This window comes from Leptosomus discolor, chromosome 20 (assembly GCF_034619465.1).
Source record: "Leptosomus discolor isolate bLepDis1 chromosome 20, bLepDis1.hap2, whole genome shotgun sequence".
NCBI lineage: Eukaryota > Metazoa > Chordata > Aves > Leptosomiformes > Leptosomidae > Leptosomus > Leptosomus discolor.
In genome coordinates, this window is record NC_141410.1 from 3,110,196 (window position 1) to 3,126,889 (window position 16,694).

The 16,694-nt window shown below is 45.2% G+C and overlaps 1 protein-coding gene across 1 annotated transcript in view; it reads left to right on the forward strand.

Annotated features, from left to right (window-relative positions):
- The first annotated feature begins 1,019 nt into the window (after nt 1–1,019).
- Nucleotides 1,020–16,694, forward strand: part of TMCO4 (transmembrane and coiled-coil domains 4) — a 35,874-nt gene continuing 20,199 nt past the window's right edge. The window contains exons 1-9 of the mRNA XM_009953787.2: nt 1,020–1,198; nt 1,626–1,800; nt 6,383–6,410; nt 8,391–8,523; nt 12,047–12,144; nt 12,826–12,969; nt 13,488–13,607; nt 15,628–15,792; nt 16,353–16,489. Coding sequence (XP_009952089.1) covers nt 1,020–1,198; nt 1,626–1,800; nt 6,383–6,410; nt 8,391–8,523; nt 12,047–12,144; nt 12,826–12,969; nt 13,488–13,607; nt 15,628–15,792; nt 16,353–16,489 — 1,179 coding nt within the window. The remainder of the gene's footprint in view (nt 1,199–1,625; nt 1,801–6,382; nt 6,411–8,390; nt 8,524–12,046; nt 12,145–12,825; nt 12,970–13,487; nt 13,608–15,627; nt 15,793–16,352; nt 16,490–16,694) is intronic.

The window sequence follows — 16,694 nt, forward strand, 5'->3', positions numbered from 1 at the left end:
CAAAGTCTCTTTAAAAAAAGCCGTTGCTGTGCTGCATTTCTTTCTTCTAGGACTTCCAAACTATCCCATAAATGGTGTCTGCATCCTCTGAGTAGTGTCACGGGCTCCTCATTCCTATTTAGCTGCAGAGTTCAGAAGAAGGGAACCATTTATATAATGAAATAGGTGATTTGAGGCCCTTAGAAACCAACTGAATCTTGATGAAGTCAGTAGAAATTTCAGGTGATGTAAGTGAGCTTTGGAGCAGATTATTGCCCACGTTGAATCGTGACACGAGCTCTTGTCACATCTGCCTGATTTTGGTCATCTCGGCCTCTTGTATGATCAGGGGAGCTCCTGGGGAGCAGCTGGAAGCCGTTCAGTTGGAAGTGTGCATGTCTGCGCTCTGAAAAACAGTATTTTGGCCCAGCTCAAGGTCTGTGTGGCGCAGAGATCTTGTGTTTAGGGAAAAAGCAGCGGCAGGTTGTATAGAGGACAGAATGTTACAAGCAAAGCGTAGCAATGTCCGTGGGACATATTAAGAGTCCTCCGCATCAGAGGCTGCAGCTGGACTCGGCTTTCTTAACGCCATCAGCAACAGGAACAGAGGAGCAATTTGGGTTGAGGATGAGAGAAGCAAATTATTTCCCAGGCAGCGATACTGGTCCCTGCGCCAGGTGCAGAGCTTTTATTCGACGTGTTATTTTGGGGTAAACATGAATGATACGCCTGAGCGGAGCCCGGTCTCTTTGCATCTTGAAGGGGACTTCTGCTTTTGCTGTGTGAAGTGCTGTCAGCTCATTTTGTGCAAAACTTTTGAGAACTGGTGAACAGAAAGACTCCTGTGGTCATCTTTGGTCACAGCACCCTGTTGGGGGGGGATATACGAGCTGGACCTTGACAGACTTGACTTAATGCCGACAGCAAGTGTGACAGTGAAAAAGCGAAGGGAATTTGTCTCCTTGCTTCCTGGTTTCCACCTGTTTGTCGTTTGTTTTTTAATTTTCTTCCGCTTTTTCCTCTTTAACTGGCAGGTGAAAATGGCTGCAGAAGAGAAGCGGAAAGGCTGGGCTTCGAAGCAGCGTAGCGGGGCTGAACAGGCAGGTGAGAAGGAACCGTGCGTGCTCCTGGGCCAGCAGCTGGGTGAACCAGGAAGATTCGCTTATGCGGCGCTTTGTGGGATATCCCTAGCATGGCTGTTCCCTGAAACAGAGCAAAGGTACTACGCGGGGTAGCAAGGGGTGAGCAAAGGAGGTGGCTTTTGGGTAGCAGCTGGGATGGAGCTGGTGTCAGGCTCTTGTGTGGGGTCTTCTGAGGTTAGGGGAGTGGAAGATCCTTCTGACATGAGGTGTTTTCTTAATTGTATTGACTTCTCTCTCACACCTTTAAGACTTTCGTACTTCGGCACAAATTGCATCTCTTAATACTGCAGACGTCAAGGCAGGTGTTGAAGGAAGGTCCAGCTTCACTCAGATTACTTGCTTGCTTGTTTAGCCGGCTTGTGTAGCAACTCGACTTCTGCTGACTTCTTACGACGCCTTGATTTTTGTGTGAACAGCGACAGATCAACATCTGAAAGCAGGGACCACTCCAAGTTTGCAAAAATCCCCAGTTACAGAGCCTCAACTGCTGCTGTTGCCTTACAGCTCCTTCAGGACGGGATTCATTGAGGGCTTCGTGAGATGGCTGGGCCTGCCTGATGCTGTCTTACCTGCCATGACAGCATTTGCTAGTGGCTTAGGAGGTGAGGGCACGGAAACTTTTGCCCAGATTTTGCTGAAGGATCCCATCTTGAAAGAAAATCCGGTTGTCATTACCCAAGTAAGTTCATATGCTCCCCTCGCCCTTGTTTGCTTTTGCAAAAGCCATTTGTCATAGGTGTCTGTTTGCAACTGAAGTTCTGTTTGCACAGTCAGGGAAGTAAAATCAATATTTCTGATATGCTTGTATTTATGAGCAGCTGTGTGGGTGACTGGCAGGCTCTCTATCCATGAACAGCTCAAGGAAGCGATGAGCCTGAGGCACGGTTACTGTCTGTTGAATTAATGGTTTGTGACTTTGATACTTTCACTCTACAGAACAGAGAACTGTCAAGCATTTTACTTGGACTGTATTATTGCAGTGGTTTTGATTCATAAGTGCGTTCTACAGACTTTGGTGAAACACTGAATGTGATAGACCCGATTTTTGTTTGTTCAAAAGCCCCTTCACCGTACCTGTAATACAAAACACCTCTACATACATGCTCCAAATAGCCCAGTTTCCAGAGTCTTTTTTCCAGAGTCAGCTTTGACCAGAAGGGAGTAAGTTATTGTGACTTTATTTTCTTTCACTGAGAAAGTATTATGAGACGGGCACTTCTCCATAGTGCTCTGCTGTAGAAGCTGACGTGAAGGCGGAAGAGGTGAAGCATTCTGGTGGCATTCACCTTTGCTGCAGAGTCTCAGCTGGGGAAGATCTCTCCTCATCCAGCCTCCCGTTATGCCGTGCTGGGCAAAGAGCATGGTAGGCTGCTGCTGACGCCACACGTGACGTGGCCGCTGTCACCTCGCACCCTGCACCGTGTGCTGCACGAGGCGATGGCGAGACGTCCTGCGTGCAGACAGTTTTCTCGTACCGAGGAGCAGTTACCACCCCCTCACCTTTAGCAATGGCCCGACAGAACAGCAGATGTGAGAGCACAGCTGCGCAAGTAGAGATGTGATGGGAGTGAACTTGGTCATCGTGACCAGCTCCCTTTATCTCAGCCATCTTCCCCGTCTCCTGTTCAATCCATGAGATGCCTCAGAGGATCTGCCCCAAACATCCAAACGTTACAATGCCCAACGTCCCGTAACAGTCTGAGTACAGCGACAGAGAATCTTAAGCTTAATTAATAAGTTACAACAGATCTTCTAAAATAAGAGAGGCTATTTTTGATGTTGTTTGCTCAAAATCAATAAATCCACACGTGGTTCCTTCTGCATTTAGATGGCTTGGTATTTCCCTGGTTCTTTCCCTCATTCTCTGTTTCCAGATGGATTCTGTAGATTTAGGCAAGTCTTCCTGCATCACTGCTGAGTTTATTAGGGGAGAAATTTTGGTGAAATTTACCTTGTGCTTGCTCGGAGCTTATGTTGCATAGGGGCTCCATGTGCTTTTACAGAAGTGGCTCTGGGTCAGTGGGAGCACGCAATATTTTGCTCTGAGCCAGAGAACTGGGGCACTTATCACCTGGATTCAGGTGGAACACAGACGCCGTAGATAACAATTCTTTGATTAGTTGAAAGCAAAGATCAGGAATAGCTATCAGTCTAATGCCACAACATCAGTACCTTGTGCGGTCACAAGGTATACGGGCAAGGTGATTGATTTTGTCACAGGAAAGGCAGAATTAAAGACTCCCGTAGACCAAGGCAGCAGAGGCTTGCGAGGTGTCTTTGGGAAAGCATGCTGGCCTGTGGGAAACTTCAGTGTACCCAGCTGCGATCAGCTTTTTCCTTCTTAGCGCCATGGGACGAAGCTTTGTGAATTCTTGATGGTTTATGGTGCTCTTGCTTCTTTGTGTGCAGCTGCTGCTGACGGAACATGTACTGTTTATTGAACGAGTACACGCTTCAGTGGCTCAGCGTGTTCAGCAGCAGGGTCCTGTCGGCACTAATGCCTGCATTTTTGAATGCCCTCCATCTCAAAGGTGCTGAAGGGGTGACACATGAGGTCAGGAGATTAGAGGTGAATTGATTCAATGAAAATTTGAGGATTAAGGGGTTTTATCTTTACATTCATTGTGGATGACTAATACAGGCAAATATTGGTTAAATGAAACCGTTAAGGACAGTGGTCATAACACACAGGCTGTGGGTGTAGTATGAGAAGGCAGTGCAGCAAAAAAAGGTGAAGTAGGGATGATAGTTGAGAAAATGTTGAAAGTTCTTATTACGAATAATTTTTTTTTGCTCTGAACATGCTTCGAATGCCCATTTTCCTGCGTTTTTCTACACACACCCACTGCAATGTGGATTGGATGCTGTCTGTTGTTGAGGAAATGGGTTTTGAACTTGCAGCGATTCATAAAAAGCTGGCAAAGACTCTGAGTAAAGGTTCCTTCCCTTTCTTTGTAAGGTTTCTGTCACATAGGTGGTAGTCATGTGCGTGGAGTTCACAGGGAGATTCAAAACAAGACTGAAATATAACAACTGCTGCTTAGAGGAGGAAAACAAACTACTTCTGAACTAATCTAATCAATGCTGATTGGATTCCAGTATGTGCAGTATGTGGAAAGCCTAAACCAATTAGAAATAGCTGAAAATGCTAATTGGCACAGAGGCAATAAAAAGAGTAGTTCCAGTTTGTCACCTGATTACCTGTATCCATCCCTCACCTTTGAAATGCATGTGTGTAAATGCTTAGGCCAGATTTTTAAAAGAGGTTATTAGGTTATATTAGGTGCCACAGACGACCCGGGGCATATCGTACCCGACCTGAGTCAACACCCACGGCTGCCTTTGCAACACACAGGGAGAATTTATTGCCTACAAATGGGCTCTGCACAAACCAGTCACCCTGTTCAAGAGGCTGCTCACGTTAGTCCATGGAAAACGTTGGCAACAAGGTCACAAGCTTCACCTTGTTCTAGACTTCAGGCTCTGCTTGGTCAACTTTCTGCTTGGGATTTCCAGCCCTGGACCTTCTGCTGGGCTTTGACACCTCTGTGCCAACCCTTCCCCACAGAACTGCAGCCAGGGAGGAGGTGATGGTGCTCGTGTGTCTCATACCCGGGTAGTCACAGCACTCGGGCTTTGGGAAACCAGAGTTACTTTCCTCCCTCTGCCACTGGGGATCAGTGTCTCCAGTTCCCACATCCCACCAGCCAGCCGGGGGATCAGTCTGCAGCGTGTGGGCCTGCACAGAACATTCCTTATGGCCGGACCTAAAAAGAAGCCTTTTTTTTTCGGCAGTGTGGTGATTAGGGGAACAGAGGAGACCTGAATCAGTGACAAATTAAAGGGGTTATTCCCGCACTGGAGACAGCAAACCAGCACCTTCCTTTTCTTGGGTGAGCGCTCTGGCCATTGGGATGCAGGACGAAGGAGCAGCGATGACTGCTTCGTGCAGAGCCCAGCCTGACAGATGCCTTCTGGAAATCCTTATCCCATTGGGCAGACAAGCAACAGCCATCCAGATATTCAGCAGCAGAGGTGTGTGTTTGAAAATATTAGGCAGCAGTGAAGGTTTTGGGGCTATACCTGGTGAAAAAGCACCCATAGGTGGGAGTTCAGCTGCCCCGATTCTTTCGTTTCCCCAGTCCTATGCGAAAGCTTTCTTCTCCTTTATCAAACAGCAGACTCTTCTCATGATAAAATAATATTCAGAGTCCAGGCATTTACTTTTGCCTGGATAACATCTACAATTTTCCCCTCTTCTAGTAGGAGTTGGTTAAGGATGGCTTGTTCTCCGTTCTACACTTCTCATGCAGTAGGGAAAAGATTAGAGACATTTTTACGATACAAATTTTGCTTAGGAGCTTACAGGACTAATAATCATAAGCCCTTTGGCAGCCTCCTACATCTGTGGCTGCCTGTTCTGTGGTCCCAAAGGGCTGAAGGATTCCTTGTAAAATTCAGCTGTGCTTTATTTGTGTGTAGGAGAGGGAAGTAGCTAGACTGAGCTAGTGCTTAGTGTTGTAGTGATGTACAGGACTTAAAATTTGTCCAGTGGCAAGAAAAGAGGAGAACACAGTAGTAAAAACACTGGCCTCTTTTTTCATGGATTTGTCCATAGAACCATCTATTGGATTGATTTGTTTGGTTGTTTTGGTTTTTTTTTTTATGGTGAAGTGCCAACACGGAAGTCAAGTCCCTCAAACTTGACAGATGGCCATAAATTCTGAGTTTTCTATTTCTGAGCACTTAATCCAAAAGAATTTGGTGCCAGTTCAGCCTTACCTCCCAGAGCTATGAATTCCCAGAAGAAAATAGGGGCCACTGGTCCGTTAAAGTAGCATTCAAAGCTGTTACTCATGTCAAAAACATGAGTATATCTGAGTATATAGCGAGGAGAAGGGATTAGAGTGGTGGGAGAATTACAGCCCTGTTTCTTCAGACTTTGAAGCCCGGTGTCATCATGGTGCTTTCAATTGCAACAGGATCGCTAATACCAAAAAATACGGGATGCTTCAGCGTATACCAAGCATTATCTACTTCTGTCCAGCCATTTGCACCTGCATGTGGAGAGTTTCCTACTGGAAGCATCTGGCTCTGCTCTGTGCTGCCTTGCTGAATTGTAGCCTGCTGGCTTCCCGTGTTTGTGAACTGACGTGCTGCAGTAATTAAATCAGTCTGATGGGTTTTCATGCCTCCATTTTGATACCTCCAGGCATACATCGTCAGTTTTAACTTGAATATTCTTTTTTTTTTCTTTTCAGGACCTTCTATCCTTCTCTCTTAGAGATGGTAAGTTGACCTAGTGCTTGTTCTTTGTAAGGATAATGTAGATGAGTTCACATCTGATACCTTAAAATGCACAGAGAGCTCAAGGGACCATCCTATTTGATCTTAGCTTCCTTTACAGCAAAAGCAGCACACTCCTCCCTGTGTCCACTACAAGAAAAGCAACTATTCTATTAGGAATGATTAATAATACCTGTTGAAAATTGAACAACTGTTCACCTCCTTACCTTCACAAGCCGTGCGGTGGCGTGCAAATGTATGTGATGGCAGAAAAGTTCTGAGCTGAAAGACCCAGGGTGGGGTGCTTGTTCTCCAGGGTTTGCAGGGGAGCAGGTGACCTCTTCCTTTAGGAAGGCAATAAAGCTGTTAGGAAAATCTTGGCCTAGCGAATCTTCTGCGAATCGCTTGATGCCTAAAAAGTAAAAAAAAAAAAACTATTCAGGGAGTAAATTCCAGAGTATTCTGTGCAGCCTGTTATAAATAAATGTGATTTACTTGTCTATTATAGCACGCGTAAAACAATTTTCTGGTTTACAATCCATAACATGGATTAGTCTGATAAAATTAATGAAATAAAGACTGCCTACTGAACAAAATGTTCATTTCTAAAAGAAGCCTGGTTTATATCACTACTTGCGTTTTTTAAATCTCTGTTTTAACACGTTCTCACAGGAAAGAACCCACTGGTTGCTGATTAGCCTGTTTCTCTGCAGAACAAAACACCCATTTTTGTTCTTGCTTTATTTTTAATGGAAAATTGACAAGTCAGTTATTGCAAAACTGCTTATTTTGCTAGGTTGGAATTTAAAAGAAATATATTTTCAAGCCTTGCTGACTTACTGCCAAGCTGGCTAAGTAGAAAGCTGAGCTGTGTGTTAGCAGGCAGGAAGCAAGAAGGCTGCTCGTTAAACACCTGCTTGGGCTTGCAAGACGTGGCACGTATCAGGGATGAAGTGAAGATAAATATTATCCTTATTTCTCAACTAAGCACAGGTCTTAAAAGTGGCGTCATTAAAGCCTGCCGAAGTAGTTTAGTATCTTGGTAATGATGGTAATAAATAAATAGACTTAATAGATTGCCAAATGCCATGTTTGATCTACGTGCGGCCGGTATCAGAAACATACTTTGTAGCTGGGTCTTGCTGGTGTTTTCACCCACCTCTACAAAAGCAACTGCATTTTTCATCCCAGAGTGCACCAAGACCCCTTTACAAAAGCCTACCATCAGGGAGCAGCAGGTGCTACTGAGAGAAACGCATTAAAAAAGCAAGGATTTGTACAAATAATATAAAATCCATTACATTTAAAAAGTCTTTTCTCTAAGAACACCTGCTTACAAGCCCAAGAGTAATCACGTCTCCTGTCACACGTTGTCTGAGTGCACTGTCCACTCCTGCATCTGCAGCAGTGAAATACAAATGCAAACAATTGCCAGTGATGCTGCTAGGTGAGCTAGTGGGTAGCTTTGAACTCCAGGGTCCCTCTAGTTGCCAACAAGACGAACTGAATATAAAGCTTTTGCATGAAGGTGCGTTTCTACAAAATACTGTATCCTGTGCATAGCTGAGGTGTACTGTGTCAGGTAACCCATACAGATATATAGCTATATAGATATATATTTGATATTTCTGGTCTTGCTGCAGCGCTTCTCTGTCGAGAGGAAAGATGCAGCCTATCCAGAGCCAAAAGGCCTCTGTCACAGAGGATGAAGACCAAAGGACTTGAGATCCTTTTTCTGCCGTAGAGGCAATTACCGGGTGTAGGGACTCTATTCGCAGGGTGAGGTTTGCAGGGAAGAAGGATTTTCCATTTATTGCTCTCTTCTCTAGATAGTAGGAGTTCTCTTCAAATACGTGGAAGACGGAGAGGGGCTGAGGGAAGGGGCTGTGCTTGTATGTGACATAGCACAGCTGAGCGCGCCACTCGCTCTTTAATCTGGTTCAATGAAGACTGATGGATTCCCCGGGCCTCCCTCTGTTTAAGGGTACTACGATGCTCGAGCGAGGGTGTTGATCTGCCACATCACCTGGCTGCTGAGAATCCCCTTGGAGGAGCTGGAAGTCCTGGAGGAATCTCTGCTTGAAAGCCTGAAGGAACAAAAAGAGGAAGAGTCAGAGTAAGAACGTTTGGGTTGACTATGGGATGAAAAAACACTGCTGGTGCTTGAAAGCTTAGCAGTAATTACTTGTGCCTAAGTCCAGTCTCTGATCGTTCCCCCCATGGTCCTTAGCGTCATCATTTATGGCTTGATTAGGGTTGCAGAGCCCTCATGGTGCTTCAGCTGCAGAGAAGGATTCTTAAAATCAGAGCTGAGACCCAACCTTGCAAGCTGGAAGAGGCTGCTCTGCACTGAACTCCCTCATCTCCTTGTTCCAGTTTCCTCTCCCAGACTGTAGATTATGCTTAAATACACCGGAAAGATCTTGTGTCTCTTATCTCTTGGCCTGTATTCTTCAGATAGAACTGCCTCCTGCAGAATGAGGTTCCTATAAATTTCAGGATTAGACCCTCAGCTGCTGATTTTCTATGGATCTGTCCTCTGTGTCCTGTTTAAGAGACAGCTGTCTAGCTGAAGGTAGATTTCTGAGAGCAACAACCTGCACCTTCAGACACTTACAGACCTGACTCCGGTGTTATTAATATAAGATTAATTCTCTTAATCACTGCTTCTTAGATGTGAAACAGCCAAAAAGTTGATATCTATAAGAAAAAAATTGTTGTGCTCCACTTATCAGGCGGGAAGTGTGCGAAGGTTTAGCAATAGGTAAGGCAGTAACCATGTCCGTAGTGCACTTTCAAGGGACTGTTGAATATTTTTATCTGTCGACTCAGCAAACAGGTTATGAGATTAACCCGAGTGCTAATAAAGGCTCTAATCAACGTCCCTGACACAGTACAGGTCAGATGTTACCGTGGGGTCCAGCACATGACACGTGTCTTTCTGTTATAGCTTTATTTAAATGAAGCTGAACTTCATAGCACACTGTAAAAAGGGAAAGTCAAAATAATCTCAGAGATCATGGACTGCTAAACAGGACACCGTTTGGCATGCAGGAGCAAGGGCTGGTATTAATGGGGACTGTTTCGCTGTGGCTTGCGGAAACAAGCTCAATCCTGGGCCTTTGGCGCAGGAAAACACCGATGCTGAGGGTGGGGTGTCGCTTGCAAAGATGATGCTCCAGTACCTGCTTCTGCATCAACTGGACTGCGGCTCCTGCAGCACAACCCCAAAAGACAGCAGCGTGTCTCGTAACGTACCAGTGCGGCTTTCCAACGCTGCAGCTAGCCCAGGGCGTTTGTGCCCATCGGCTGCAGCGAAAGCCGCGGATTTCAGTCTTGGTCTTTGCCCAAGTTGCAGCCATGACAGTAAATACCTATTAGATAAAAGGGGGGAAAAAATCTTCATAGTGAGAGTAGTCCAAGACTGCAGTGCCAACACATTTGTTACTGCAGTGCTAAGACAGAGCTGAGGTTTGTGGGGAATCGATGGCCCTTTGTTTGTTTTCAAGGTAGGAGTCAGTGGGGGAAGGAAGCAGAACATCAACCTGTCACCGCTTTCACCTGACAGACTTTTGGGGGCAGGGATACGTTAACATCTGCTCAGGATGCTTCCAGCTTTGACCATCCACTGCAAGAGGTTTTGGAGCAGTAACAACCGAACAGGGTTGTGGCACCTTCGGGTGGTTTTTACTGATATTTGTTAACAGGTTTTGCCCCTGCCTTTGCTGCTGTGGTTAGCCCAGAACGTGCGAGGTTAAATGTACAGCTATCTATAGAACAATGCTCCAAACACTTAAATCAATATTACTAGCACCAAACCTGCTCTGACTTGCAGGTATGAACCTCTGTTCTGTACGAAGCTGGAAAATGTGATGTCAGTTGCTCACTAATGAGTGCTCCTGCCACTTTTCTTTGGAAAATGACCTGAAATTCCACCTATAAAATCTCTCTGAACATAATCTGTGGTTCAGGCAAGAAGCTGCAGATCCGAGATCACTGAGGGTAGAGAAGTACCAGAAGAGGCAGTTAATTACCACAGTGGATAACAAGCAGTCTGGTAATCAAGTGATACTTGTAATGCAGAAGCTATTAGGAGAGCAACTGTCAAAAGCAGTTGCTAGCAGCTATGGAAGGAAAGCGATGACAGGTAGAACTTCCCCCGACAGTACTTTTACTTACTGCACCTTCAGGCAGGATTTAGCTGCAAACTCTCTTTCCACCCACGCAACTCAAATTGCTCATTATCACAACTAAAGCCAGGTTGGCCGTATTTCAGCTCTCGATGCCATTCTTTTCAGGCCGAGCCGACGGCACACTGACGATAAAAGCTGATGAACCACTATATAGGACAGAAATGGCCGGATTTTGCCAACTTAAGTATTAACAGTCAGACTGCAGCACTTGTTTAAAGAACTCTAGGAGCAATTTTTCCCAAAGCCAGGCATTCAGATTGGTGACTGCATGCACAAACTAGGGCACATCCATGACCGTGGGGTTGTGGAAAGCGAACTTGGTCGTACAGACATTGCTGGAGAGGCGGCCGTTGCAGGCTGCGCTGGTGTTCTCCGCAGGCAGCTACGTTTGCAGCTGCAGAAGGTAACACACGGTGTTTTTTCAGAGGGTCTCTCTGGAGACAAAGGCTCTGTGCCATGCAAGTCAGTGGGAGTTCTGCCATTGACTTCAGCGACACAGGGATTGCACCCACTGTGCTTCATTCTCCCCCTGCTGTGTTTTACAAAGCCGCATATTGTTTGGGACTCATCGAAAATTGTCGTTATCAAAATTACAGTGCGCTTAGGGGGTTCCAGGAAGGATTAGGCAATTATATGGATAATGAAAATCCACAATTAGGCTAGGATTAAGAGGGAAAATATCCAAGTTTGGAAGCAAGATAAATTCTCATGTTTCAAGGCCCAGATTAACTGCTGCGTAAGCAGGCTAGAAGGAACCTTCCTGCGTAAACAACTTATTCCAGTATCTGTTTCTCGCACTTTCCTCTGAAGTGGGAAGTATTTCTTGTAAGAGAGAAACCAAAGACAGTGGAGAGGAGCCAAAAGTAGTGCCTAATAAGTGATACTTGTTCCTTTTAGGTTTATTTACCTGTTTCTGATAAGCTTGTTAACATGTAGCTTAAATGCACACAGACAAATGAACTAACAACCGTGTTTAGTACCTATTATATTATTAAATTTCGATGTCCAATTAGAAAATGGCTCAATATAAACACTGTTGTTGGAAAACAGATTAATTCCATCTCTGTGTTTGTTAGCACAAATTACCCCTATTCCCTTTTGTTTCAAACGCTTTTCCCTTTTCCCATTTACCTCTGTTTTTTAAGACATGTAGGCAGTATATAGTTACTAAAATGCTTTTGACTTTTTGTTTCATTTTTTTTTACAAGCTTCAGCCCTGTTAGGAAGGGTTTTCCAAGTAAGTAACATCTGTTGGCTCAGTTTAAATCTGTGGGTTTATGTCTGCGCTCATGAATCTCAGTGTGTTGTCACAGTCCACGCCTGCATGTTACTTTTTACCGGTCCTGGTAGGGAAATTACACTGAGGAGAATAAAAGGAGATTCTGATGCGGCATTGTTATCCGTCAGGCTTTTCCATCGGCTTTTAAGCTTCTAATCCCCCCACAGAACTGCAGAAGTATCAAGAAGAAAGAAGGAAAGAAGAAAAAAGCTGAAGAGATACCTGCTGATCGGTTTGGCAAGCGTTGGGGGTGGAACAGTGATTGGTGAGGCTGCCCTGGGCATTTTGGAGACTTGCTCCTGAATGGCATGCACAGCACTAGGGGCAGGAGGGGAGGGCTGAATTACACACCCAGCAACAGAAAACAACGTACCTTTTAGCCCAAGCTGTAAGTTTGAAGTGTTCACTGCTTTTCTTTGCCAGGCTGAAGGTAGTAGGTCACTATACCAAAAAAACACCCCCCAAAAAACCCCCAAAACCCAGACCCCAAACCACATGAATATGAAACTGAAAGAATTAGCTGGAAAAGTTACTGCAGTGTAGCTTCACTGGCTGGGGGAAGTATTAAACTGAGGTCATCACGCATAAGAAAATGTTTTCTTTTGCCCTTGTGTTATAAGAGCATCAGATCTTCAACTCTAAATTCAAAACAGTGTGAGACTAGATCAATGTTTCCTAAGCAAATAGGGCACAGCTCACCCCAGTCTACCACACATTCTTCCTTTGACTTTTAAATTATTCCTCATTTTTACCAAAGTCAGTAAAAGAATCTGTGCAGAGATCAGGGCCTGGGGAGGGTCTCAGAAAGCCCCTTTATTGGTGATGCAAAAAAGGTCATTGTTTGTGCTTTTCGCTAGCGTTAGCAGTGCTCACACAGCCCAAGGAAGGGGCTGGCTAGTTTTTGCAAGTGATATGAGTTTAGTGATGTTACTTGTTGCATCTTCAGGCTTGACAGGGGGTCTTGCTGCCCCTCTGGTTGCTGCAGGAGCTGCTGCTATCATCGGAAGCGCCGGAGCAGCTGCTTTAGGTTCGACTGCTGGGATTGCTGTCATGGCATCCCTTTTTGGAGCAGCTGGAGCTGGCCTTACTGGTAAGAGAGTGACCATGCATTTCTCAGCTACTGAGGGATGGGATCATGTCTGCAAATGCAGAGCTAATGATTTAACTGAGCTCTGCAGAGCAAAGGGAGCAATTTGAGGTGTAATCTTACAACTGTGAAATTTTTGTTTCAATGCTGATTAAGATACTGTGTAGAGCCTGATGACCAAGTAGGACAAGAATATTTGGTATGTGGCTAATGAAGGAAATGAAAGGTTGATGCTTTGGATTAGAAAGATGCTGCCATGGAGAACAGCAGCTGTTACAGCTGATGTGTGGTCTGCAGCAAAACAGCCTTCTGCTGGGATTCCCTCAGATCACACAAGCTCAGAAGGATCACTTCGGCGCCAGCCCAAGCTCTAAGTAATGCATGGACTGGCTGGGGGTTTTGGAAAGGAAAAAAACCCTATCCAAATTACCCTAGTAGCTTCTTGGGAACTTCTGCTGTTAGCAGAGTCTGTCCTTGCTGTGTGATTTCTAAGCCTCGTGTTTCTGCCTTGCTGTGTGTAGGATACAAGATGAAGAAGCGTGTGGGAGCCATAGAAGAGTTTGAATTCCTCCCACTTACTGAAGGGAAGCAGCTTCATATCACCATAGCAATTACTGGGTGGCTGTGCACTGGCAAATATGGTAAGAACGAGATGAGGAAGCTGAGAGGAGCCTGGAGAGCCGTGTCTGTGTTCCGCTCCAGGCAGCGTTTGTGCTCTCCTAGCACCGTGTCTTCCCCAGGCTTGCATGGCCTGATGACTGAAAGAGATCAACTCCCTACCTGAGACTTTGCAACCCAATCTGCAATCCCAACCAAAACAGAGGGAAGAGAGAAGGCAGCAAATTGGTAGTGATAGTAGGATTGGAAGCAGTCATAGCAGGATGGTTTCTGTTAACAAATGCTGTCTGGTTTTGCAAGGAAAGCTCTGCCTGGGGTGGATGATTTCCAGCACTAGCACAAAGTGTCTCACCTATCTCTGAGACCTTACGTTTATCATCCAGCAATTAACAGAAAATAGTGTCTTTTTTCTTTCTCGCTATCTGCCAGCTAATGAGGTTTATTGGCAAGAAAGTTCTGTCAAGCAAACCTTGTTAAGCACAGCACTCCGGAGGTGAACTTAGAGGCAACAACCTTGAAAAGTCTGTGGTGTTTCAGTTTCCAGTGTAGCTTGTCATATAACATATGTCAGCTGTCCGCTGATGTGTTCAGCAACCTGACTGAACAGCTGCCAATTTATTCGGAAGCATCATGATTAACGCTGGATATCATCAGTGCAGAACGATGTCTCTGTCCTGTTGCTTGGTAGGTTGCAGCTTGCTGTCAGGGTAAGGTTATCTTCGCTTTGCAGCGCTGCACTTTGGCTTTTCTCATTGTCTGCTTGCCAGGGGTCCAAATCCTTGGGGTTGGAGGGCTCCCAGGCGCTGTTACAAAGACAAGCGTGTCCCTTCAGGAACCTTTTTTTGTCTGTTTGCCCTTAAAAGGGAGTTAAAAATGACACACATTCTTCTTCCATAACTAGCAGTCTGCTATAATGTTTAAAAAGGCAAAACTAGAATTGTCCTCCGTTTTCCTCCTTACAGCTGTGTCTGTCTATTTACCCACTTGCACGACTCCTTAAAATGGAGGGACTGAGGACAGGATTTTTACGGAATTTGCTGCCTTGTGATTGTTTTGCTGCCAGTACCTGCCCAAGTCTGACGGCGCGTTGTGTGGTCTGGCACGGGGCTGTCTCATGCCACTTTGGTCAGCAGCTGCGTCAACCTGCCCTGCATCGGTTGGGGAAAGAACAGTGTGGGAAGGGTTTTAGTTAATAAAAATGGAAATTCTGCTCTGCCCTTCAGAGTTCATCTGCCACTAATAGCATTGCCAGGCCCCTCCTGGCCACTTAGTACAAGCTACAGTACAAACAGGAGAGAGGACGGCTTAAAAATTGTTCTTTCGGACAAAAATTAGACGTGCACAGTGGAAATTATGCATTGTCTCTCAAACATCCCAGCACTGCTTTTGATGAGCAACTGGAGTGGCTAACGAGGCTAGACAGCAAAGTAAAAATATTTGCAGTCTGGATCTGCAAATGCAGATTCCTTGTTTTCAGACAGGACCATTACTGCAATCCTTGCCCACCTAACTGAAGTGCTGGGAAGATGCTCTGCGACAGATTTTGACAAGATCTTGCATATTTTCCGTGCTTCTGGTCCCATTGAACTCAGTCCATGCAGCCCTTCAGCACTTCATCGTTCTCAGGACAAGCCCTCCTTTGGTCCGTGTGAGAAGATGGAGCTGCAGGACTTGGCCTGATGTCTGGTGATAGGAGGAACGTCCTGAATTCCTGACATAATTAGTGTTAATGTCCATCTGTCTTGGCAGTCTCTGAGTCAATTGAATGGGTCATGAATTCTGAGCCTGTCCACGCTGAAGGCTGTTTGCCAAGGCAGCACGATTATTTCCAAAGCCCAAATTTATTGCAAAAAAAAAAAGGTGGAAATATGGAGTCTAAATCTCACAGTATTTTTAAATATGATTCCTCGTTATCACGGTATATTAGTGTATTCCAGTGTCCTGCCAGTCCTTTTCCGATTCTTTGTTGGACTCGTCTTGCCAGGAGTCAGCTGCTGTTGGGTTATCTCTGAACACGAATTCCATCTTTGCAACCTTTCTCAGGGAGCTTCACAGCACCGTGGAGCAGCATGTTGCAATCGAGTGAGCAGTATTGTCTGGCTTGGGAATCCAAGTACTTGATGGAGCTCGGCAACACCTTAGATTCCCTGCTGAATGGTTTTGTGAACATGATGGCTCAAGAAGCTCTAAAATTCACCGTCTTGTCGGGTAAGAACCTAATCGTATCAGATCTGTTTGAGTGGCTCTTGTGCAGTTTCACTGTTGGTGCCTGTTTAAAGGAGTTTTCCTAAACCAGGAAGGTTTCTGAGAAGACATCTCCCTTGGCAGTGTTGGCACCGCCCTGCAGAAGTGGCCTGAGAACCTTCTCTGCCACACCTGTAATTTAGATATGCTTTCCTGAATTGCTGTGCCTCTGTGTCATTGACTCGATCTTTTAAAATTACAGCTGGAAACACCTTCCTTCATGCGTGACTGTGTTTATTTCTCTATGTCATTACACTGTGTTTTACTGCTTCACATAAACCCTTCAAACATGCAGGTTACATTCATGCATAGTGTCTGTTTGCCTCCGTATCAGAACATCAGATTCTTTCTTATCTTTAGTCTAGCAAAACATTTCTCAGATCAGCTCTTGAGAAAGAAGAACTGGAAATGACAAAAGGTCCTAGGTTTAGCTTTTAACTTCAGTGAACCGTCTTGCTTTTGATGTTTCCTAAGAGCAGCCCAGATCTGCGTCTATGCTGTGCTGCTTGCTTTGTGTGTTGCAGGTATTGTGACGGCCTTGACTTGGCCAACTTCACTCTTGACTGTTGCCAGTGTCATTGACAACCCCTGGGGAGTGTGTCTCCATCGGTCTGCTGAAGTAGGCAAACACCTAGCACGCATCCTGCTCAGCCGACAGCAGGTAATTAATTGGCTAGAAATTATCCAAGAATAATGGCTGGAAGGGATTTGGCCCATGGAGGTTCAGTTTTATAGTCATGCTAGTTACCTATCAAGGGGTATCTTTCCAGGGAGACAAAAATTAATAATGAAAATGAAAAAATGCTGCATGAAAGTGACCAGAGTGTATCTGGCTCATTGGAGAAAAATAAGAAGTCCAACTGAAT